The 25,238-nt window shown below is 40.6% G+C and overlaps 1 protein-coding gene across 2 annotated transcripts; it reads right to left on the bottom strand.

The window, feature by feature from the left end:
* Positions 1 to 373: 373 nt before the first annotated feature.
* Positions 374 to 24,886, bottom strand: LOC113151485 (F-box/WD repeat-containing protein 7-like). 2 transcript variants are annotated; one of them, XM_026344392.1, is made up of 14 exons: positions 24,636 to 24,886; positions 23,581 to 24,110; positions 9,890 to 9,972; positions 9,645 to 9,780; positions 9,415 to 9,549; positions 9,185 to 9,308; positions 7,850 to 7,986; positions 7,648 to 7,761; positions 4,573 to 4,754; positions 3,736 to 3,961; positions 3,563 to 3,629; positions 3,296 to 3,439; positions 2,872 to 3,021; positions 374 to 2,406 (listed from the first exon to the last, which is right to left on the bottom strand). In XM_026344392.1, exons 2-14 carry the CDS (start codon positions 24,061 to 24,063, stop codon positions 2,273 to 2,275), a joined length of 2,115 nt encoding a protein of 704 aa, XP_026200177.1. In that variant the 5' UTR covers positions 24,064 to 24,110; positions 24,636 to 24,886; the 3' UTR covers positions 374 to 2,272. The 2 variants fall into 2 exon arrangements, with proteins under 2 accessions (XP_026200177.1, XP_026200179.1); XM_026344394.1 differs by lacking the exons at positions 23,581 to 24,110; positions 24,636 to 24,886 and adding an exon at positions 12,348 to 12,675.
* Positions 24,887 to 25,238: the final 352 nt, after the last annotated feature.

Here is a 25,238-nt window from a genome sequence, read left to right as displayed (position 1 = left end):
CATCCGTCATGTTCTCATTCCACCTTAACAATACTTTCTCTCTTTTATTCTTATAAAAAGCTCAATATGTACATCCTCTCTGTATTTACACCTTTTTACATGATTACATCTCTTCAGGGCCTCACACCTGCAAAGGTCAACTTTCCTGGAAATCCACTCAAGGAGATATCACTTGTTGCCGGGCAAAAATATCACCCAGATCTCCATGGCGATTGGCTGGAGGTGTTGCCCGGCAACGACAGCTTATCGGATTAATATTTGGTAAAAGGTTTTAAATTATTTATCTGTCGATTTTAATATTACATAAGCTGATTGAGGTTGAAAAAAACAAACATCTGGAACAACCTGATCTGAGTGGCGGCTCTACAGCCTCAGTACGGAGGCAAAGAAAGGACTAAATTATTTGGATTTTTTTTTTTTTTTTTTTAACAGCGACATTTTACAAAATAAAACTTTTTACCTTCTGAGATTTTTTAAAGAGGGACATTTAAATCATATAAAGTCTGTCAGATGTTTCTCCCAGTGAAACATTTAACGCTATCAGTTTCAACATGTAGTAGTGATTCAATTCCACAATAAAACAGCTGCTTATAGTCAGTAACATTTGTTTAATGTCTTTGTAGACAGTAATGTTTTGTATATTAGAAGTAGGTCCACTGCACAAATGCAACAAAAATAAGATGTAAATGTGTGTTAAAGATTATTGGATTGGTTAATCTGCCAATTATTTTCGCGGAGAATAATTCTGCTCATAAAATTTCCCTAAGGTTGATTGGACTTTGCATTTTGTCCAATCAACACTCCAAACACCAAATTTTACCATTACATAAGAAATTAAATCATCATAACTGAACAATTTAGTGGATAAAAGGGAATTATACCAGCCATTAATCTGTTACTAATTACTTACTAAGCTGTTACTGAATTATTGAATTAATTTGTTAATCGACCACTTGTTGCAGCTCTACATTTCAATTAAAATATTTTTTTGCTTCCCAAGTCGTTCTAGCATGTAATTCCACTTTTATCATGTGCAACTGACTTAAACCACAAGTGATCAGTGTACACGTCATCACGAATAACTAAAAATACACATACTGTGTTTCATGTTTACCGTGTTTCATGTTTAAAAGTGAAAAAAACATGTTTATTTAATGAGATTTTTTTACAATGTAGTTAGTTTTCAGATTTTTTAAGTTTGTAGCTGCAAAAAATTAATAAAAAATTGATAAATAAATTCAAAGATATGCAGGTTAAAGCTTCTCAGATTGTTAATTAGCCAATTTTCTTGGTCATATCTGATTGTAAACTGAATATTTTCACATTTATAGATGAAACAATTTAGTGAGAAAATATTTGGCAGATTAATCAATAATAAAAATTGTTTTTAGCTGCGGTCTGACCACTGATTTTACACTTGGCAAGTAAATATGAGAAAAAGAAAGTGATTAAGTGTGCAGTAAACCTGCAGGTTTTTATAGAGGTGACATGCAGCTTTGGAGTCGTTATATTAACTTAGAGAACTGAGCCGTAAAGCTTGAATTAACTCTTGCAGATGTGAGGTTCTGCTTGGGGCTAAACGGGTTTGTAGATTAGTTCGTCCCACTTTACAGGAAAAACTGGATTTTACTTCACCTCCCAGTTTTAACCAGTGACTACAGCTCACTCTACACATTACAGTACTGCAGCCTGCAACACAGAAAGACGATCGGAGGCAACAGAAACAGGCAAAAAAAAGCAAAAAGAAACAAAAAATACGTCTTCTGGTATGAAAACAATACTATATGAGGTTCTATTTCAATTTACTGGATTCACATTCATTTCAACCAATAGCAACACTGTCCATCTCTGTTGCCTCTAGAAGTTGCACGTGTGTCTCAGGCCATCAGGGTTTGGTTCATTATGTCCTCGTCGGTGCAGCAGCAATAACATCAGTGGATCATCACTGTCAGTTGAGTGTCTGTCCGTCTATAAATCCATCGTTCTCCCAGTTTTCGTCCGTTCAACATTTACTTGTTGTTGCAGAAACTGTTTCCGTCTGAGCGTCGTCACAGCTCCGGCCACACTGAGACGGCCTTTTACATTTGGGAATCAAACAGTGTCCGTGCGTCTCTGCCAGCCAATCAGGACGCGTTGTAACATTCATACCCGTCAGTCGGACTGTGGGAAAAACTGGATCCGGCCATGACTTTGGTCAAAATTAAGTCCGAATAAGCGAGAGTGGACGATTCCTGTTGTTTGTCTTTACTCAACACTCGACTTGTCCTCCTCCTCAGTCCATCTCGTTCTTCTTGTCGTCCAGGTCAAAGTCCAGCACGAGCAGTTTGGTTTCTTCGGTCCCGTTCCTGCTGCCGGCAGCACAAACCAGCCGAGTGTCGGACGCTCTGATTCGCCACACGACGCCCCCTGTTGAGAGTCAGACGAGCAGATTGGGTTAAACCCAGAAACCACCAGACAACAGAAGTGAGAATGAGTAAAAACATCTAAATCACCGTTAATGTCTTTAATTTTCTGTCATGAACTTCAGAATTAAACTATGATTGTGGTGCACTACACACTACCAACGCCCCGTTTGGCAGATGTCACAAATTACACTTGTTTTTGCAGCAGCTGGAGACTTTCTGTTCCACTCTGAGGACCAGTTCAAGTTCTAACATATTTTGTTGTGTCTAGTACATGAAGCATGATTAGGATCTACCCAGTCAGGGCACCGACTTATGTAACATCTTGTAAAACAACTTTTCATTCATTGGATAAAGCGCCACTAACGTGTTGCTTTCTGCTACCTGGACAGAACCTGCTGTTAAGAGACGGGGTAAGTCAGGTGCAGGTTCATGAACACGTTTATGGATTCAACGTCGGTGTGCTGACCTGATCCCCGGCTCTGCAGCGCCACCACGTCCCTCAGCCAGGCTCCGGTCTTCAGGTCCCACAGTTTGACTGTGCCGTCGTCGGAGCTCGACAGAACCAGACCTCTGCAGAACTGCAGGCACGTCACAGCGGACTGGTGCTTGTTAGGACCTGAAACAAAAAGCATCATCACAAGGTGACCTCTGACCTCCAAACAGCAACTATTTAGTTGTTCAAGTCAATAACCCGGTCTCTATAGTTTCCTCACTTCTCTACTGTTCGTCCCTTTGTCACTTCCCCCCAGTGGAAATGTTTTAATGCTGAGTCGGCAACGTGATGGAGGTCACCCACACGCACAAACACACTCAGTGACTTTTCTCTTCACCTTCACGCTGCTCTCATCCTTTCTCTGTCGGATACTCTCAGAGGGTTATTGTTGTCTCACCTTGCAGCGTGTGGAGACACTGTCCCGTCCGGATGTCCCACACTCGGACTGTGGAGTCGGCGTTACCAGATGCTAGGATGTTATCACGTAGCTCCATGCCGCTGGTGAGCGATTGGTGGCCGGTCAACGTGTGGACGCATCCACCTGAACGAGACGCAACGAGAGTCATTTTATTTCTAATGAACAGGTTCATTCAGGATCAACACAACACATTCAAATATTTGAACGATTTACTGTAAATAACATTAATTTGATGCTCATCTGTACCTGTCTCTGCATCCCAGACTCTGATTGAAGTGTCCAATGAGCCACTCACCACAAAGACGCCATCAAACTTTAAACAGAGAGAAAAAGACACATTTAACTTGTTTAACTACGTAAGGTCCCAAATCTTATTTTTAACAGAGAGCAGCATCACAGGTTCATGTATCTGTGTTTACCTGTAGTGAGTACACTCTGTTGGTGTGTCCCTGCAAGGTATGGAGACACACCTCCGTCTCAGGGTCCCACACCTTCACCATGTAGTCGTAGCCGCCTGACACCACGCGGCGGCCGTCATACTGAACGCACCGCACCGCCGCCACGTGGCCGGTCAGCACGTGCTCACAGCGGCCTGATGACACGTCCCACACTCGGAGCGTTGTGTCCCGAGAACCCGACACCACCCTGGGCGAGAGAGACAAATACCAACACTGCTGCGTCAGGACAGTTCAGGAACAAGTTGTGTTTCTCTGTACGTCCATGTTGTGTTGACCCAGTTGCATAACGTGTTGTGTTTTTTTACATTAGTATGTGTATGTAAATATATGTGCAAGTTCATGTAAATGTGTGCACATAGATACAGCATGTTCCTATTTATATGCATGTAGGGTGTGTGCTCTGCTACAGTGAGTCTGTGTGTGTGTGTGAGAGTCTGTGTGTGTGTGTGCCCTCTTTTCATTACAGTGTATTTTTATGTAGTTTGTACTAATTGTTTTAGTGTGAATACAATATATCGCGTGTGTAAGTGTGTACATAAATGTATGTATGTATGTATAAATGTATTTATACATATCTTGTTTGTGTGTTTTTACTGCAGTTGTATGTGTACGTGTGTGTATAGTGGATAAACTAATGTATATTAATGTAAAGATGGTTACCATGGAGACATGCAGTGGGCATGTGTGTCATCAGGGTATACTTCATGGGATTATAAAACTCGTGTACATGTGTAGAAGTCTTTCTGGTCGTTATGGAAATGAAGCTGATTGTTAGAGGTGTGTGTGTGTGTGTTTTACCGGTTGCCGTGGAGATGCATGCAGCGCACAGTGGACGTGTGTCCGTACAGCGTGTGGACACATTCTCCGCTCACGGTGTCCCACACGCGCAGCGTCCGGTCGGTGGAGCCGCTGATCACCGTGCTGGCCGTCATCTCGCTGCACCACACCCCACCGGTGTGACCGGTCAACGTCCGCAGACACTGAGAGAAGAATGTGAAAAGAAAGGAAATAACGTTAGGAGACTTGCTCCAAATAGTAGAATAAGGCTAAACTAAAACAAGATGCAGCAAACTCAGACAATAGCTGTTAAATATTTACACCCACAAACTGCCAAAAGCTAACACAGCGTGCTAATACGACCCATTCAGACCAGAGATATGGAGTACTTGATGCAAAAAGACGACAACCAAAAAGAGAACTGCCAAAGATCGAAGTGTTAAAACTGCCAAATAATCTTAATGTTTCATTTATGATCATCTTAGTTTGTCTAAAAGACTTATTTTATCCTGTACACAGGTTCATCCAATGTTTACCAAATTAATCCGTATACATTTACAAACCAAAATGATTAAAACTGTCTCACTAAATAATGTGTCAGATTAATCCACTGTTAATTAAAGCTCAAACCTAAAATAGCATTTGCATCGGCTTTTTCTTGGACGTCATTTTCTTCTTGGAAACGATTTATCATGCTTCTTCGTCACTGTGGTGAAAGTGTGTGTATTTGTTCTACTTTCACAGTTGCCCTCGAAGGACGGACACACAAACACACACACACACACACACACACACACACACACACACACACACACACACACACACACACACACACACACACACACACACACACACAGTTTCACCTTGAAGGTGTTGTTGTGGTGCTGGTTGCTGCGGCAACAGAGGAAAACTTTGCCTTGACAACTGCTGCAGAGGGAGATACTGCACCTACTAATGTTAACACTGCTTTTTCCTAAATAATTATCCACAGCTCGTACACAGTGAGCCTCATGCAGGTCAGTCTATGTGTTCAGAGATTTGTATGTGAATTTTACTGTCACCTAGGAGAAAACTGCAATTCTTGTACCTGCCACTTCCACAAAAAAAAATCTGTTTGCACAGTTGTTTCTCTGCGTGACGTTGTCGTCATGTCCTACTGATAAAGATCAGCAAATTAAATTTTTTCACAGAGACGAGAGAAGACACGGGTCTGTTCATCCCTGCAGGTCATAGATGTGGGTGTGTGTGTGTTTTTCTTTCCACGGGGAGCAAGAAGACGCTCCCTGTACACACACACACATTGACAGGCAAGTCTAGACTTAGGAAAGCAGGTGTGTCCGGTTAAAGAATGTTCTACCGAAACCAGGTAGAGACAATGAATCAAGTGTGTGCGCGTTTGTTAAAGCAACATATTCAGGCAAAAAGACGGCGTTGACATTGGCAACGTTACGCTCGTCTAGGAAAGGGGCCTTTGGATGACACGTGTAATTGTTACATCATACAGGCACATCTTTCCAGTAGTATAGTACCACAGCGTGCTACAGCACAGTGCTGCCAAACAATCGTAACAGAAAACAAAGTGCCTCAAAGTGTAGGCTACTGGGTAATTTGTCCACACAGTTTGTTGCTCGGTTCTTTATTTACTACAGTTGTGGTGCACTGATGTATAACAAGCTCCTCTGGTTGTGACAGGAAAGTCCCACTTTTTCCTCCATGACTCACAGTTGGAAGTATTTCTAATGTTGCCTGGTTCAAAATTGCCAAAATGATCAACAACTGCGTTTAAAATATCAGTACGGTTGAAGGTGCATGCTTGTGATCACTTTCTTGCATAGAGACGATAGTACATGTTCCTCCTGAGCCATAAATTGATCTGCAGAAAATATGACCTGATAACCCTGTATTAATAATACGGAGAGAGAGAGTGACTACAGGAAGGGCGTGCGGCTACTAAAACACACAAAAGAGAGAATCCCTGTACAAACAATGCAAATGGCATCTTCACCTTTAACACATATTGAGGTTGTGGATTCACACAGAGCTGGGTCAGTATATGCACACAGACGGTGTTTAAACAGCAGCTCAACGACACACCCCGACTGCCTCACCTGCCTCTATCCCGTTTAAGCTTAGTTTGTTAGCTTAGTGTTAGTTTAGTGTCCTAATAATCACGTTTCCCTACATATAAGCCTCTATTGTAATCTATCACAGCTATTTTCTCGGTAATCCTGCAAATACTGAATGTTTGGCGTGTGTTTCTGTTGTTTTTCTAAATGCTGCACCAGTGTTGTCCAGTTCTTTTGTTAATCTGCTTGCGTTTTGTTGTTTTGTCTGTTTGCATATGTTTTTTTTTAAGTTGGACTGAACTGAGCCATTTCAAGGCCATTGTACATTAGACTGTTTTTACCTCACTGAGCACTTAGAGCACAGCTGCAATCGCTGGACTTGAACTAATAACAAAGAAGGGTAGGAAATAAAAAAAAAAAAAAAAAAAAACATAAATATAAATAAACTAAACTAAAAATTAGTTTAATGATTTAAAGTTAAAAGGACTTTTTTGGGCCCAAAGAGTCTGTAAATATATACAGGTTTCTACACGTTTAATTCAACAAATTAAAAGACATTTTAAGACCTATTAGGCAACTTGAAACATGTTTCACTCCCTCCAATTGAAGGAAAATGATAAATGATTTAAACAGTGTGTTAACTCCACAGTACCTCAGCTTTACACTGCAGTATTTTGTTTACCCATGGGACTCCAGGGCCTTTATTATTCCCTAACCATGAACTGTTGTCAGTCCAGATCTCATTAAACCTGCATTTTTCCATATTAGGTAAAATGAACTGAATCAGTTATGAAACACCCTCTCTGTTATCTCACTCAATAAATTTTGGGGCCAATCAAAATCATATAAATAATATTTTTAGACATTCCCAGCACAAAATGAAGAGTACTGGACTCACAGACCCTGTGTTATGTGGTTTCTATGTGAGTATCACACTGATTTTTACAGCTAACAAAGCAGAAAATGATCATTTAAATGATCAATATGACCGTTTGTGCTGACACACGAAGATACACACACTGCGTCTCACCTTGCCCGTGATGGCCGACCACACTTTGAGTGTGTTGTCGTCAGAGCCGCTGACGATCAGGTCGCCGCTGAACTGGAGACACGTGATCACATGATCGTCGTGGCCTTTCAGCACCTACAGACAGAGACAGGAGGATTTATTGACACTTAAATACACACCAGTCAGCTGATCGATGTGGCTATGACTGGGTGTTACTGCGTACCATGGGCTCCCGTGAGTCGCCTTTCCTCCAGTTGTTTTCGATGCAGTGTTGTCTAATGTAGGCCGATTTCCACGGACTGACTGCTGCTCCTGGCTTTGCACACTTCCGGCGATGAAGTGATGTACACTCTGATATACCTGGGACGAAAGCGAGGAACAAAAAAAGCTAAATACAGCTGCAAGGTTTCGCTTTTTTGCATTTCTAATCAGCACATAAACGAAACAGGGAATCTGACACACATTTTTGCTAATAATTTTATTTTAAAAAGTCCCTTGGTGACTAATTCCTCTAAATCACCTTGTTAAATTAACATCTAATATCTTATGGATGTGTTTGTCATATTACTACACCTGTTTGTTGCTATGTAAGCAAACATTTACTGATAGCTAACTATTATAAGCTAACAGCCGCTATTGATTTCAACATTAGCTCCTATAGCTTTATAGGAATCAGTTAGGTTAACAATAGTTCAATAGTTCCAGTGTTGCACTAAAAGCTCACATGAGTTGCTGCAGATTAACAGAAATTAATCAAATTAAAAACAGTAAATCAAAGCAGCTGTGTTTCGAAGCAGCTAATCTTGTTTTTAAGCTAACGTTAGCAGCCATCGTTTCGACTAAATGCATACTTTCACTGTTTTGAGTGAAAACTTTAGTTGTGTTTATAAAATATAAACCCACCATATCTACTCTAACATTTAACGGTGTGATTGTGGTGTCGTACAATAATATTTATTTTGATTATACTTGCATGTATTTACTGTAAACTCGTCTCATTAGTATGAAACTAGCGTCCTGCCAATGCACGTTAGCTACGTTTACATCCTCATGGAGTTCTACCCAACGCCAACACCGCTCCCACTGGTATGACAGGGGTGTGGTGCTAATTCAAATTAGCTTTATTTATGAAGCCGGTGAGCTGCAGTTAGCGCGGGCTTCATTAGTATGGCTGTGGCATGGTGCTAACGTGAGGTACCTTCATTGGTATGGCTGCTGAGTGCTGGCAGTGAATCTCGGCTGACTGGCAGAAAGCCCAGAGAGAAACACACACTCACGCGGAGCCACTGCATTGCGCTGAATGAAGGAGGAGTGACTGGCTGTGTGTAGCTGTATTTGCATGTTATACTACACTGCCAGTAATCTCTTGCGTCTATTTGTATTCTGGTTTTCATATTTCCCCTGTGAAAACACACCCTGCTCAGGTACCACATGTTGAATTCTCACACTCAGAACAGAAAACGTAACTTGTTGGACTACACATGGCAGAAACACGCCGAATCCCTTTATGATTTAATGATATATTCAACTTGAAAAGCAAGAAACAATTAGTGTTTACCTTCCTCGCGGCACTTCTCCCTCCACAGCAGGTTGTCTTCAGCCAGGATCCTCCAGTACCTGCAAGTCTGAGCGGCCTGCAGCAGGTCTCTTGGAGCCAGGAAGGTTAGCACGTACAGAGCCAGCTGCAGACACATTTTAAATCATCCAGTCGTGATGTCAGTCTAAACCTAAAATAATAATATTAAAACTTTTAGGCACGGCGCTGTTCTGTCCGGTGTATGTTTGTACCTCTTTGGGCAGCAAGGATATGAAGTCTCTCTGGAACTGGGGCTCGATGACCTGCATCATGTGTTTCACCTGGCTGGTCTCGCACCTGTCAATCAGCTCATCCAGAGCCAACAGCCGCTCCGGACCGCTCCACGTCTGCAGGGGAGAAACGGAGGAGGGTGAAGAGAAAGTGAGAAGGAGAGAACGGGGGATGGGAAAAGACGAAGAGACAGAGAGGTATGTGTGCTTACCTGGAAGGTGTGAAGCCAATCCTGCAGACCGGAGGGCGGTGGACCCGAGGTGACCCGCCGCCGCTGAGCTGAATGCCCATTGGCCAGGCGCAGGTCGCCGAATGTGGTTGGTGTGGCCTGAACCAAACTAGAAGGACTAGGAGATGAGGAGAAAGGTGTTAGTATACAGTTTTATTCTCTAATCATTTAGTAAAAACTGTGGAGACGGGAGACTGTTATTGACAACTAAAACACCTGTGTGTTACCTGAGGTATCCGCTGCCTTTGCAGTGCTTCTTTCCTGAGGAGAAAGGCCGGCCATCTGGACCATGATCCAACTTCCTCTTCATCTGGAGGTTTAAAGACAGAGAGAAGGACACAATGAGCGACAGAGAAACTGTTGTCAACTTATTTTTGAACCAAGCTCTACTAAAGGTGAAAGGAAATTGTCTAAATTGAACACATACTGGTATTTTTGACTGATTATTGGTCAAACCAACACTGACTTCCAATGAAAGTTTATATATTTTAAACTGTATTCTAGCTGCAACATAGGTTCAGCTCATTATCATTTAATCTGCAGATTATTTTATTGACCAATTATCTCTGAAATGTCACAAGAACATAAAAACTGATATCTTGTTTTACAGAGAGTCCAAAAGAAATTCAAGAAGTCTAAACTAGTGCATGTTTAAGCTTTAATAATTCTTCACCAATTAGTCAGTTGTTAAAATAATCAATCGTTTTGTCCTTTCGCCCAAGTTTTGTTTTGCTGGGACCAGAGAATATTTGCCATCTTTCACTATTTTCGCTTAAAAATTTACTGAAGAGATTAACCATCTACTAATCAAATAGTTGTTCAAGGTCTAAGTTCTCTCCAAAAACAGACACGTGAAATTGCACGTGTTAATCTGGCCTGTGGAGGAAACACAAGTGGAGTTCCTGAGATCCTTCAAATGTCTGAGGATCTCTGTGATGATCCTGTGGTCACAAAGAGACAGAAATGTCCCAAACAGTTGTTGCAGACTCTACATTAATGAAAAGATAAAGATAAACTGGAACCGTCTGTGTAAGAACACACACACACTGAAAACACCTACGCTGTCAAGTAACTCAAACTCAACGGCCCAGGGGTCTGGATCAGCCTTCTTTCTCTTATTCTCTGCGCGCCTCTCTGACTCTCTCTCTCTCTCTGACTCCCTCTCTCTATGAATGAATGCAGGAATGCAGAAAATTGGGGGAATGTCGCCGGTGCAGCACTGGTCTAAAATAGAGCAGCACGCGCTAGCAGGCTGCTGCACACACACAAGTACACACTGGAGGCTGGAGAGGACAGTGTGTGTGTGTCCTCCTTCCTCTTGGCATCATTATATGAAGCATAACATTATCTGAGTGGTTGCTTTTATAAAAATGAAACACAACTCTTGTTAATATTTCAGTCCTCAGGATGGGAACCACCAACCACACAGGCCATGATTTTAGCTCCTAACGCCACCTCAAACTCATAATCTGCTTTTAATGTTCGGACTTTTTTCCCCCCTTCCTCAATGTCAGTGGCTTTTAATAAACAGATGTCGTGTCTGTGTGTATTTCATTAAAACCAGAACAAAAAACTTAACTTGGGGGTGAAGAGCAAAACAATGTGTTGACTGTTAAAAGGGAACAATTCAGCTCTGTTTTGAGTTTACAGTAAAATACATGTTTTCTAGTCAAAGTTTCTAGAACACATGGGAAGTAATGACATTATTGTACCTTTCAGGGCTTTACCATCTCTGGTGTGCTTTGGTATTCTACTTTAATCTATGATTTTTTGCTTTTGTACACTGTAAAAACACAATTTCCACACTTGTATTCCTGTGGTTTGTAAATAACCAGTGGGCACCAACGTTTGGTGTGGTCTTTTTAGTCACATTAGTGTATTTTTGTTGTTTTAAATATAATATTTGACTTGAAAATGCAGTTTAAAGTACATTGTATCAAAATTAAAACCATCCTGACCTAACCTGACATCAAGGAACCTATTGTACTTGAAATGCAGATTAATGGTATGACTAATCAGCCAGTGACAACTGGTATGCATATGCAGTTAAGTAGAAGTTTTATAATTGCATTATCCCATTTTAATTTATTTTAACAATGCAGGCAAGCATGCATGTTTAACATGCCTCTTTCAGAGAATTGTGGTTTGATGCTATAAGGATGAGCAACCAATGCATACCAATGTTTTTTTTACCACTGATAACTTGTCATATAATTTCAGTGTACCATGCGACATCCCTCATTTAGAGAAGCAGAAATGTGAAATCCAAAGATTTTTATTAATGTAGTTTGACGCTGTAGCTGCTCTGAACAAGTGCTGCATACTAATCCACTAATATTTTGGATTTTACAGCCATTTCCTGTTTAATACAACACAGTGGAGCCAAATAATGAAGTTTACAGTGCTGCACTACATCTATCCATGTTGTAGGGAAGCAGAAATGTCAGTTTCGATCATACAAATAAGACACGATCAGAGTAGTTTCTGTCTCCCGGTTCCGCAGTGACACACACACACACACACACACACACACACACACACACACTAACACATGCACAAGACGCTCCGCTGTCAGAGGGAGAAACGCCTCGTCATCCCGGTTCTCCAGGAGCCGGACAGTGCAACACAGACCCAGCTGATCGATCACCCCCCCACCACCACCACCACCTGATAATCAATACTCACTTTATAGAAGATGAGCTTCAAGGTGCCGTAGAAACCCATGGCTGCTGCCGCCGGTAGGTGAAACCCTCCCGGGAGAAATGTGACTACAGATTTAATTTGCAGCGATTAAATCCCGAAATCCATAAAAGCGAGATCCGACAATTAGGCGGCGTGACGTCAGCAATCCATGCGGGTCAATCAGTGACTGACGAGGGGCTCAATTAATAAAAGACAGAATAGAAATGGATCAGTAGAGGAGGAGGAGCGGGGTTAGTCCGTGTTCAGCTCCTGCTGCCGCTTCAGAGGACTCACCGAGAGAAGAGGAGCGACCGAGCCTCTCTCTCTCTCTCTCTCTCTCTCTGTTCAAGCTCTATGACGCTCGACCTCCACAGGAACACGCAGGGACAGCCTCTCCGAGGGAGGGGGGGGGGAGGTGTGCAGAGCAGAGCCGCAGACTCATCACATGTATGTGGATCATGCATCACATTTTGTGACGTATGGAGTTCCACGACGGACATACGTCACTAGTTGGCTCCTGGCGTTCGTTTCTCCGTTTGTTCTTAAAGGGGCCATTTTATGGTCTTGGTGTTCTGGTGCCACCAGGGGGCAGACTAGAGCCCCGACCGATCGTGCACTTCGACTTAAGTGGCAGGTACGTGGATGCAGGTAAGGACTTTTGTGGAGATTCAAAGCGGTGGCAGAGTTCGCCTCATGCTGCCCCCGATGGTTTTACGCAGACGGCATCTTGCGCATCTGTTGCATCCATTTTTGAGGACGTGCGCTATGTGCCATTCGACTACGTCGTTAGCAGAGAGTATCTCCAGCCTTACAGAAGCTCTGTGTTCCAGCTGCACCTGCGGTTCGGTTACTTGCATTATGATGCCAACAGTTGGTTCGTGTGTAATTTACGAAGCTAAAGCTACAAAAATGATGACGCCGTGAGATAATAAACTGTAATTTTAGCGCATTACTTATTTTATTGTTGGTCAGTAGGTTTTTGAAAAAGAAAACAAAAGGAGTAAGGATATAGTTTAGCGCCTGGCTTCGCATAGAGCAGACATCCTTCCCTACAGTAATGCCAACCATTGTTTTGGGCTTAGTTTGGGCCCCAGGACCACATCCAGTAGCTGGCCAATCAGAACAGAGGGATGGTTCTTAAAGATACAGAAGCTTAAACGAGGCCAGAGGAGCTGTTGCGTAAAAGAGGTACTAGAACATGTATCAACACTTTTTTACCTTGAATATCATGTATATCGATTATCATGTATCAATTCTGTTGTCCCAGCATTATTCTGTCAGTGGAGGTAGTAACACAGCCACAGATGAGCAGGCTAGATGGAGATGAGGGCCTCAGGTCTTGGGGATTAAAGCAATTTGATGTTTTCTTCACATACACACAAATCAAAATCAAACACAAATACTTACTGTACTCTACTAAAACTAGACCTTAACAGTGTTAATGTAAACCCAGGAAACACTTCAAACATGCACATTACACAACACGCAGTCTCAAACGCCGTCATTTTCACCAATACACACAGAAAGACGCCCAGCGGGGGGTTGATTGGAGGTCACAGTGTTCTCACAGCTGATTGACCTTAAGGTCGTCACACTGAAACTCCCACAGCACCATTAGGCAGTTAGGAGGTGGAGGGGATAATTTAGGCGATAAAACCTTCATCCGCAGCCTCAGGAGACAAAACATACGACACCTCCAACCCTCTCACCTGTTCAGCTCCTCCTCTTGTTTTCTGGATTTCTTTTCTACCTGGAGGCCTTTTCCCTGATCCTCCTCATGTTATTTCAATTACAGCTAAACTCTAACACATCCAAACAAGCCCGGAGCCGATGTTCATTCATATGTCTTGATGTGAATTTGAAGGAAGCTGCAACATAAACTCAAGAGTTCAGAAAAATAGAAACAGCTGGAGAATCTAATGTAATCTAATGCAGCAGCCCTGCAGCCAGTTATTCTGCATGTACAGTATGTGAGGCCTGTCATGTTTCTCCAGTCTCCAGTCTTGGACGTGTTTGTGATGGTGCTTTACTGGATTGTTGTCATACAGACAGACGGTTTTAATATTTTGGTGACGTATGTAAAATTCTACAAATCCGCAGTTCTCCTAAAATGTAAATCATAACTGATCGAACACAAAACATTGGTTCATTATTTATCAATTCCTGAATTATTTTTTGGTGAATTAATAAGAGAGTTAGTCAGAGAAAGATGAAAAATGCCAATTACAAGTATCAGGAGCCTTAATTGATGCCTTTTGTGTTATGAACAGTGAAAAAAAAAAAGAACAAAGCAGAAATTCTTGGCACAACTTCACTTATTCAGAAGAACAACTGTAAAGATCAAACGCGCAAACAAACAACTTATTTCCTTTTGTTTTCAACAGAGCGCAGCTGTAACGAGGCAAAACTATTTCCCTCTGGGACTAATAAAGTTTTTTTGAATCGTGAAGCTTTGTTTTTAGACCAATGGGTTTCGGAGCCTTGTCTTTATCAGGGTCTGGTTAAAGTACACAGCAAAGAACATTTAAATACAAAACAGTCAAATAATGAAACGGGGGGAAAACTCAACGATATTGCTCATAGGTGCTAAAGTGTCCTGATCTTAATGATTTAAATTAAAATACAATGAGCAGCATTTGTTGTTTTTAATCTGTTTAAACTCTTTTAGCTGCTTTTCCCACACCCGCTCTCAATTACCTCACCTGGTCTCACCCCCTCCCCTTTTAATCAGGATCATTATAGCCCTGGAGACCTTCGACCTCTGGTTCTGTTCATCTGCAAATCTCCGTCTGTCATCACGTCACTTATCACTCTTTCCTCCGTTCTCTCCTCTCATTCCTCTTTTCCTGTTGCGACACGCTCCACCTGTCCTTTCTTCATTTCACTTCTCTAACTCGACATCCTCATGTTTCAGCTTCTAATTTATTACCTTTTATTTCCCTCTGCTCTTATCACGGATTAATTTTAGATCCTGCAAAAAAAACATCTGAGAAAGATTAAACTGGATAAATCTGAATTTACAGATGGTGACAGAAAACAAAAACACCATGTTTTTCCATATGGTTCCTGATTTCCTCACAGCTGTTTCATACTGTAAATTGAGACCATAACAACACTTTTTTCAGGTAAAATTAAATATTGTGCTGATTATTTTTATCTTTTGACTGAAATGTTCCCTTTTATTCACATCTCCTGGTATTTCTCTATACATGTGACCATATTTTCACATAAACCTCAAAATAATCATGAATTGTGCATCGGTTCTGTCTCGTCTCATGCAGTATATTTGATCTTTATTCCTTTTTTACATTTATGTATCTGTATATTCTTTATCTCATCCATCCAATTGTAATTTACACACATTTTCTGCTTTAATACTGGATCTCCATCTCTTTTTTTTCATCTACACCCTGTTAATCCTTCAAAACTCTCTCTGGTATGCAGACCCGCTGAGTCTCTCCCTCTGATGGCCTTGTAAAACCTAAAACTTGTGTGTGTGTGTGTGTGTGTGTGTGTGTGTGTGTGTGTGTGTGTGTGTGTGTGTGTGTGTGTGTGTGTGTGTGTGTGTGTGTGTGTGTGTGTGTGTGTGTGTTATGCATTGAAACAGCTGACTGTTTCCCTACACTCGAGGATTTTCTGTATGTGTGTGTGTGTAATAATTAATCTTATCAGAGAGTGATTAATGTCCTATAGTGTGTGTGTGTGTGTTTATAAGACAACAGACATGCACAGCACATGTATATGTTTGTGTGTATTTTATCCTCAGAGTTAACTAGTGTCAGACACTGGAAACCGAGAAAACCACTTCAAAGACACTCACACACTTCAAACACTGAGGCAGATGTGGCCTATGTGTGTGTGTGTGTGTGTGTGTGTTAGCCTGTTGGATTAGCCTACCTACAAGTGTGTGAAGAATCAATAAAGAGAGAAACATCAGAAGAATGTGTGAAAGATTGATTTTCAGCAGATGATGTTTCATCTCTCTCCCTCTGTGGATGACTGCATACAGTATGTACTCAGAGTACAGTAGACTCTCACTCTCAGCTGGAGTCAGTTAATTTTTAACTTGAATAACATTACAAACAACCAAAGAGAACTTTAGGGATGAGGTCACTGGCCTCAAAACCAGCATCAGGAATAACCCTGCGGAAATCAGGTCGTTTCAGTCGGTGCTCTTTTTTTAAGTTCTTCTTAAAAACATACTATAATAATACAGCTTTGAGTGATTTTACTTTTACAGATTAATTTTTTTTTTTACTTCATTCCATAAAATTGCTATCAGTAATACCTAATAACTATTATTATTTCTCATAATTATTATTGTTGCCACCAATTTGGTTTGATTCTCACAGAAAGGATTATCAAGGTGCAGAGGTCCCATTTGGGAAACTCAGATTCAATTCTCTGCTTTTTTGCAGAAGATGTGATTCTGTTTGCTTCATTAGATTGCGACACTGCCCTACCAAAAGGGCATTGGTAGGGTTTATAGTCAAATGTGAAGTTGCTGGGACGATTAGCAATCAACAAGAAGACTGGAGCAGCATCAGCAGTAATGTTGGTCCACTGTGTCAGACAGCAAAGCATTTAATTTGCCAGCCAGTTTAAAATATGTTGATAAAGTTAGTTAATTGAAGAAATAATCAGACTGCAAATACAAGTGGTTGATAAAGGTTTTCTCTGTGGGTGGTGGTGACTGGGCTAAGCCTTAGAAAGACTTATCTAGAGAGATTCTCCTTTGTGTCAAAGGCAGCCAGTATAGGTGTTTTGGGCAAATGCCCAGGAGGTTTTCAGGGTATGTCTGTTAAGAGACTCCAGTGCAGACCCACATTAGGCTAGAAAGATTATTCATCTGATCTGATCTGATCTGATCTGGGAATGGTAGAGGATCCTTTAAGAGGATCTGGAAATGTTACTGGTGAAAAAGGTGTTTGTGCCAATATCCTGAACCACAACCACTTTAGATAAGTGAGAGATAATTCATGGATGGACTGAACGTTACTGTTGTTATTAGTAGTAGTAGTACCAATTATTTTTCTGTGTAAGGAATACAAATTACAATGATACTGCAGTTAAAGTGTGTATTTGTCAAATCTCTAAATAAACATAAAACCAATATTGTGTCTAATCTTCAGGAGAGGCCCCTCCTATGGCAACAGCGGTACACAGAGCAGATAATGTGGTTATCATCCCGACAGGATCTAAACACAGACACTTCTGTGTTTCCGGTGGGACAGATTACAGCAGTGCAATGCAGCAAACAACAGGTGCTTTATAAAGCAAATAAACACCACGGCTGCAGAGTGGAGTATGTGTGTTCATCAATAATGAATGCAGGGAGTGTTGCAGGGATGTAAGGGATTTAGTGCTCATGTATATTTTAATAAGGAGCCGTGTGTGTGTCTAAGCTGCAGATACTCTTGGGAGGAATCGTGATTCAAGAATGGTAGCAACAAGGATGCAGAAAAGGAAGAAGGGGGAAAGGAAGTAGAGAAAACAAAAGAAAATACCCTTTAATGTACCGTTTTCATGTGCAGATAAGAGACTCAGTCACTTTTATAAAAGCAGAGGAAAAGGTTGAACCCTCTGCATCGATATATACTATAATTTATTAACCTTAGTACACTAGGTTTTTAAGTGTATCATAAGTACATAGCTTTAGAGGTTTTTGGTGAGTCTAAAGTAAAAATAAATATCAATGATACTCAAAGAACTAAAATTAATTGTGAAAAATCAACTACAGCCTTGTCAAAGTCGTTAAACATGAACACGTAGGAGCTCACAGAGTAAAGGTGAGCTACCGAATATCTGAATGAGTAAAATTAAATGAAGAAAGGACGGGAAGTGAAGCAGAAGTGAAAGAAGCACTGGATGTGAGGATGAAGGAGAAAGAAAAACAGAGTGGGGGAGAACTTCAGGTTTTACTGGCATTCTTCGAGTGTCGCCTTACACGTCGTAAAACACCGTGAGCGAGAGAGGAGACACATGAGGACAGCGGAGCACCTGTTCTTCATTGGGTCCTCGAACACACAGAGCCGGTCCCACTAACATAAAGGATTCCTGTCTGGTTTCCATGGTGACGATGCAGACGGAGAACAGAGAGTAAAGGAAAAGTTGATTTGTGTTTGGGGCTGTCAAGTTTGAGCCAGACCCCCCAGGAACGACAGTGGGAATACGTGGATACAGAACGTCACCTGGTGTGAAATGTTATCACACAGAGGGCCGCAGGCCTCTACTCTACAGTCTGTAGGTTGTCATCATGCTTCAGACCTTTGCTGTCATGGTCACAATAGTAAACACGGTGCTACAACACATTGACAAAAAGCTGGTACCGAATTATCCATAAGACATACATGGTCTGTATGAAGTGACTCGAAACTGACCTCAAAGAAACGCAAAATGACCACAAAGTAACACAAACTAATGCGATTTCTGAAGAAACCGAGGTGGATTCGTTGTTTGAGCAAACACGATCTAAAATAACTGCATCATTCATATATCATTGTTCATATAAAAGATTCAACAGTTCTGTGTAGTGAGAAGTCATTGTTAGCAGAAGGTAGTGCACATGCTGTGGACTTGTTTGGAAATATAACTTATTAAAGACATGAAGGAGATTCAAGAGACAGTAGCGGCTGATTTATTCTTCTCTCCGTCAGGATGTTAGATTTGAGAACCGGACCGAACCTGCCAGTAGCCGACTGCACTAAAACCAGAATGACGCAGGTTCAACCCTCCGTCCTGCTGACGAGCAGAAGACTCCAGGAATGCTGCCGCAGCTCGAGGACCGAGTGCAAGTGAGTGTTTGGGGGCTGGTGGGGGTGGAGGGGTACGCTGACTCTGCGAGATCAGCGTGGTGGACCTAACTGGCTGGACTGATGCCCGGTGCAGGAATGTGACCTCGTGCACACAACAGCAAGCGCGGGTATGAGGGTGAGTATAAGTAACAGAGGAAGAAATATTTTAGCTATTTTTACTTTTTAGAAAACAAAAGTTGTAGAATCATTCTATGGGCAACACTGAAGACGAACAGAGACACTTAAAAGGCCAATTTACAGTGTTTGTTTGCCCACAGATGAATAAGCTTCTATTAATACATTTGCTAATGTGTATGGAGACATATCCACAAAACATTATTTAAATGATTACTAGTGACTCTCGGGCCCAATAGCTCAACAACCTTTAAACACAGAACTCCTCCACAACTTCTTAGGTACCTAAAAATAATCTTTTTGGCTCTTTTGTCTAATGAAATAAGACATTAACACTTTGCATGTGGGCAGAATCAAACAAACTGAGCAGCCGCTTTAAATCACTACAACTTTAGAAAGTTACTAATCTTCTCCTTGAATCACACACATGTACCTACCCCTTAGTGTTTCTTCTACACATTAACCTCTTTGTGTGTTGTCATGGCTTCTGTGTGTTGTGGAAAAGCAAATGTTCACAGGAAATAAATGCCATTTTCTGGAATGCATGATTAAGCCTTAAAGTAGTTTGTCACCCTGTGTTTAACCTGCAGATGATGCATTGGTAAGCAGCGACTATATCCCTGGTGAAATATTGGAGTTTATATTCTGTATGGTGTCTTACATAAGAAAAGTTTTGGACTGAGTACATTGAGGATGAAATATTTCCCTTAAGACACTACAGCCAATATACCACAGTGGGCCCATCAATTATTTACCAGTCTATGCAGCCGCTCATTGGTTTTAAGCGTGGGCTTAGCGACTACAGACATTCACAGGCTTCACCCTGCGATGAGTTCACTGACCTCTCGTCCATTCTACTTCGAGACAGAACAACTCTTACTTTTAAACAGAAAGCATGACCACAACATGAAAACGAACTCCAAACGCACAAACCAAAACACATCACTTTAGACACAGCGGGCGAGACTGATATGAAATGTGTGTGTCCACATACCAGACATACCAGTGCAGCTCTGATGTGCCCATGTTCTCACCAGTCATCTGACCTTAGTATGATCAGTGTGTGTCCATGTGAGAGTCTGGGTGAATTATCAAACAGACTGACTCAACTTAGATGGTAAACCAGGTTAAAGCACAGATAAAACCTCTAAACTGAGTATTACAGTGTATTAATATGACTCTTCTGTGTGTGTGTACGTAGATATAATCTATTATTTGTAGTAATCTGGGAAAAAAATGCTCTTAGATTACAGAGCATGTCTGACCAGATTAGTGCCCTAGTTTTTTTCTATCCATCGCTTCATACAGACAGAACCATTTTTCCTCTTTGTGATGCCACTCATTGACATGATGCATTTCCTAGATCTTACCTTTAATCATAACAATGTAAATCCCAACCCTAAATCCTCACCCTAACCTAAACCTGATTCTAACATTGACCCTAAAACCCAAGTCTGAACCCACAATGAGGCCTCTGAAATTATCCAATTACACTTCAGCTCTGCCTCTTAATTGATCATTAATCATCACACTGGATTTTGTACCAGTACAGGTTGGGTTGAGGCATTCAGTCGTGATGCCAATACCTGGCAGTTACTCCACTACTTTCCCTGTCTGTAGTCCTTTATCCTACTTTTAGTGGATCTTAACTGGAGTGACCTTCAGGTTATGGATGCTAGGATGAACAGCTCTTACTCAAAAACTCCTTTGCTCCTCTAAGATACTTGATAAATACGCCAGGTCACCACCAATTCCTTGATTACTATTGTAACCTGGGTTCTCTGAGTAACATCAGTCTTCTTCAGACTCCCACTTGATGAAATGTGGTATAATGTGGGACTTTAAAATGAACGTACATGCAGTGATTGAATGTCCTAACAATTATAGAAAGCGTGTGTGTGTGTTCCCGTGGCAGCAGACTTCATATCCAATGATCCTGGTGAGTTGTGAGAGGAATGTGAGGAATGATCACTGCTGCACATTCCTACACACACCTACTGTCTGAGTGTATTTCAGAGAGATAGAGTGTGTGTTCAAGGATAATAAGATAAAACATTTACAAACAGTCCAGAAAATCCAATGCCACCGTGTGACCATATCTCACAGTATTTAAAAGTGAATCAACCTAACCCAACAAATAAAACCACCGCTGAGAGTTGAAAATGTGACACTCAATCAGACGTTTCGAAAAACTTTCACGGTCACAAATCCCTACAGTTTTTAAAGTAACAATAATGTGTTCAAAATACAGACTAATGTAAACAGATTAATTCTTTTCATTTATTCTAAAACAGTGTGAACATCATTTTAAAGACAAAGGTTTAAAGAGCACCTCTGAACACCATGTTTTATGATTCTATAAATACGCTTAATGCAGAGTTAGAATATTTTCACTCTGCTCCTCTAATCTGATATATTACAGGCACTACTGTTATAGTCAACATTAATACGTTTAGTACTGCGACTGTATTCAGCTGTACCAACATTTTATTTAAGGTCTAAGTTGACAACTTTGTTGCTTTATATTTATGCACAAGTATAAATCTGGCTTAAAATATGTGTATTTAATTAACTTCAGAAGTAGTTAACAGGTGAAACATACTGCTGCATAACAGAAGAGTAAAAAACACACACAAGCACACACACACACACACACACACACACACACACACACACAGTTGGTGTTCTGCTTGTTAGTTAAAATAACAGAACAGGAGACACAATGGCACCTGAATGCAACACACACCAGCGAGACGCTGATGTCGTTGACTGGTATCACAGACCACACAAAAAGTTACCAGAGGTGGAAAGTAATTTGCCATTTAGTATATTTAGTTTGTTACTGTACTTTGGTACTATTTCAAAAAGGTACTTACTTCAGTATTTCTATTTCCTGCTACTCTATACTTCAACTTCACTACATTTCAGAGTTAAACAATGAAGTTTTACTCCACTACATGTATTTCATAACTTTAATTTCTACTTACAGAAGAACTACTACTAATAAAATTTGAAATTAACAAGTGACCAGTTAGTACGTAAAGTAATCTAATTATAATTAATGTACCACTGAATTCAGTTTTACTTGTAATAGATTATTTTTACACTGTGTTACTGCTGCTTTTATTTTCTACCACCTGTGTGTTTATGAGGTGAAGGGTTGATTGCGCCACCTGCTGGCTTCACTCAGATATTACAGTGTTTCATCAGTGTTAGTGTTTTTTTTTATTTTTTATTGCTACTAAAGTGCGACGGTATTATTGGAATTTATTACACTATAATGCAATCATTGCATTAATACTGTATAGTGTATAATTACATATTGTGCACACACACCTTTCTGGCGACTTCCTTAGATACAAAATCTGTAAAATTGTATTCAATCCAATTTAATAGCTCAGTCTTAAATAAAAAATTAAAATTTTATTAAAATTAATTTAATTCATTTTAATTAAACTATTTAATTAAACTACTATGATATTGATAAAAGTTGCACATCTTAGCTTTAATATTCCACTCACTAAATCATCATCCCAGTATAAGAATTAGTCATTTTACATTTCACCGTTATTGTTTAGGGCATATTTCATCATAGCAGCCTAATTATTGTAGTTAAGACAGGAAGAAAGAAAACTTGTGAATACTTAAAACGTGGTTTTAATGCAGGTCTCTGTCCAGTTTAACAACAGCTACTGTAGTAATATTCGCCAATATCTGAGTGACCTCATTGCATATTAACCACAAAACATTTTGCTTCAGAGATGTGTTTTAGTGTCCAGCTTCATGTAGGCTGAAGGACTCTTTATTTCACAGTACACGTCACTGACACATGTACTATCAACACTTTTGTAGTTGTTGTGACTCGTTTCCTGTGTCGATATTTCTGACAACAGGCTCTGCTCATGTTTGTGAAGGAAACTTTCAGAAAACAACGCAGAACAGGAGCCTCACATGGCAATGTCGGGGGCTCTGACTTTGCTATTAAATAACCTTATGAGCATGAAAAGAGCAATTTACCACAGTTTATGCAGTCGGGTGAATTTGACACAAAACACGATCACGAACCTCACAGAGAAAACTTAGGACAAGAAAGTCTAAAAAAGGTTGTTTACTAAGTGACTTAGCTGCTACAGCTCAGAGTACCATGTCTCTTACACCTGGAGCTTGTTGCCTGATGTGTCTGACTAACATGACAGCATCAAAATAAAGGTGCAGCTCAGATGTTTTTTTTATTTTTATTTTTTATTTGACTTATGTCTCACCGCAGATTGATTGTTGGGTATCACTAGTGAGTGGTACAAGCTTACCTGGATCTGTAGGTGGAGTGATGGTGATGTCACCTCTGTGTTCTCCTCCTCTTCCTTCTCACAGTTTTCCCCCTCTACCTCTACCTCCTCCTCGTCTTTTCCATCTCTTTCTTCCTGAGTTCGTGTGATCTGATTGGTCGTGTTGAGGTGAGCGGTGCAAAAATGCTCCGATGTACAGGATTCATCCTGGATGGTGACTAGAGCGACTCTGACCTCATCGTCCTCCTCAACTCCTCCTCTTTCACGGCGGAGAGAGGTGAGGAAAGGAGAGGAGGAGGCAGAGACTGGCGTGTGTCCACCAATGAGGTCTCTTTGTGCTTTGTCTTTGGAGATGGCCTTCATTGTTTCCTCCTCCTCCTCCTCTTCCTCTTCTTCTTCTTCTCTCCTTGAAAATGAGGTTTTTAGTGTTCTGTCCTCTTGTCCATCTGTCCTTTCCTCCTCCTCCTCTTCTTCCTCTCTCCTTTCCCGACGCTCTTCCTCCATCTCCTGTGTTTCCTCTTCACACAGTAGAGTTAAAATGAAAAACCATCCTGAAAAAGACACAACCCAACAGTTAGAGCTGTAACTACAAAATATTATTAGTCAGAAAGTAGTGAAATTATAATCAGACTTTAGAATTACTTCTTATTCTGGACAGACATATAACTTCTCAGTGATATTAAAACAGAAAAGCAACAAGTTCTCATGTTTGATGTGGTGGTTTATAGTAAAATAATAAATAAAACAACATTTCTTGCACATTATTTACAATTCACTAATGTCATGTCGGGGACAAGGGACAACATCAAAATAAACAAAAGTTGCAGCACTTAGCTGCTAGCTTGTTATAGATTAAAGTATTACTTTAGCCTCTAGTAGTAAAAGTGCGATTTCAGTGCAGTATTTCGACAAATATCCGTCCTGCTGGTTAAATATCTCAAAGTAGTAGTACTAATGACAGTAGAAGTTAGCGAACTGATTAATGTTAAGTTTATTTCATGATAAGCAACAAAAAGTTTGTAAAATAGCAAAACTATACTTTAATACTACTAAATGTAGAAGAAAACCACACTGACCTTTTAAGAGCACAAACTTTCTCCTCCAGCTCCTCCGGACTTTAAATTTTAAACGCCGGAATTTCTGTTTTCGTAGTATTTCTCCTGCTCTTCGTTAACTTTCCTCACGGGAACCTCAGTACTTCATCTGCAAACAGGACAATAGGTCTCCGGAGTTCACTTCACCGCTCCACGGTTTAATAATTTGACCCACAAACTAAAGAAAGAGAACAAACTTTCTCCGCTTCGCTTTTTTCACATGCACATGGAGCTTTGTTTGGCGCCATTTGATGACGTCAGACGCAACGCTTACGCTCCGTCAAACCAAACTTTTTACCATTATTATTGTTATTATTAATTAATTATAATAATACTATATCATGTATGTCATCGTTTTAACAACACGATAACCACGTGTTTCTATTTAGTAATTATGCTGTAATTGATTTGATGCATTAATTATGTCTTGCACCATAAGTTGGCAGAAATACACAAACACAGTACTGAAGTAAAAGTACAAGTACTTGCCTAAAAAAAGTTCTACAAGCAGAAGTATCCCTCCACTTTTTTTTTTACCTGAGGAAGCCAGGTTTACTGTACAAAAGTACAAGAACACCACTAAAA

The sequence above is a fragment of the Anabas testudineus genome, chromosome 18, assembly GCF_900324465.2.
Source record: "Anabas testudineus chromosome 18, fAnaTes1.2, whole genome shotgun sequence".
NCBI lineage: Eukaryota > Metazoa > Chordata > Actinopteri > Anabantiformes > Anabantidae > Anabas > Anabas testudineus.
The sequence above is the reverse complement of the archived record's forward strand: the minus strand, read 5'-3'. Positions and strand labels throughout refer to the sequence as shown.

What these genes read in the sequence shown, in the direction of transcription:
- LOC113151485 (XM_026344392.1), bottom strand. Translation starts at nt 24,063, where the DNA reads ATGGAGGAAGAGCGTCGGGAAAGGAGAGAGGAAGAAGAGGAGGAGGAG. An exon ending in AAAGGCAGCGGATACCTCAG is followed by an intron (nt 9,781 to 9,889) that starts GTAACACACAGG and finishes CTCATCTCCTAG; the next exon opens with TCCTTCTAGTTTGGTTCAGG. An exon ending in TATCCTTGCTGCCCAAAGAG is followed by an intron (nt 9,309 to 9,414) that starts GTACAAACATAC and finishes ATGTGTCTGCAG; the next exon opens with CTGGCTCTGTACGTGCTAAC.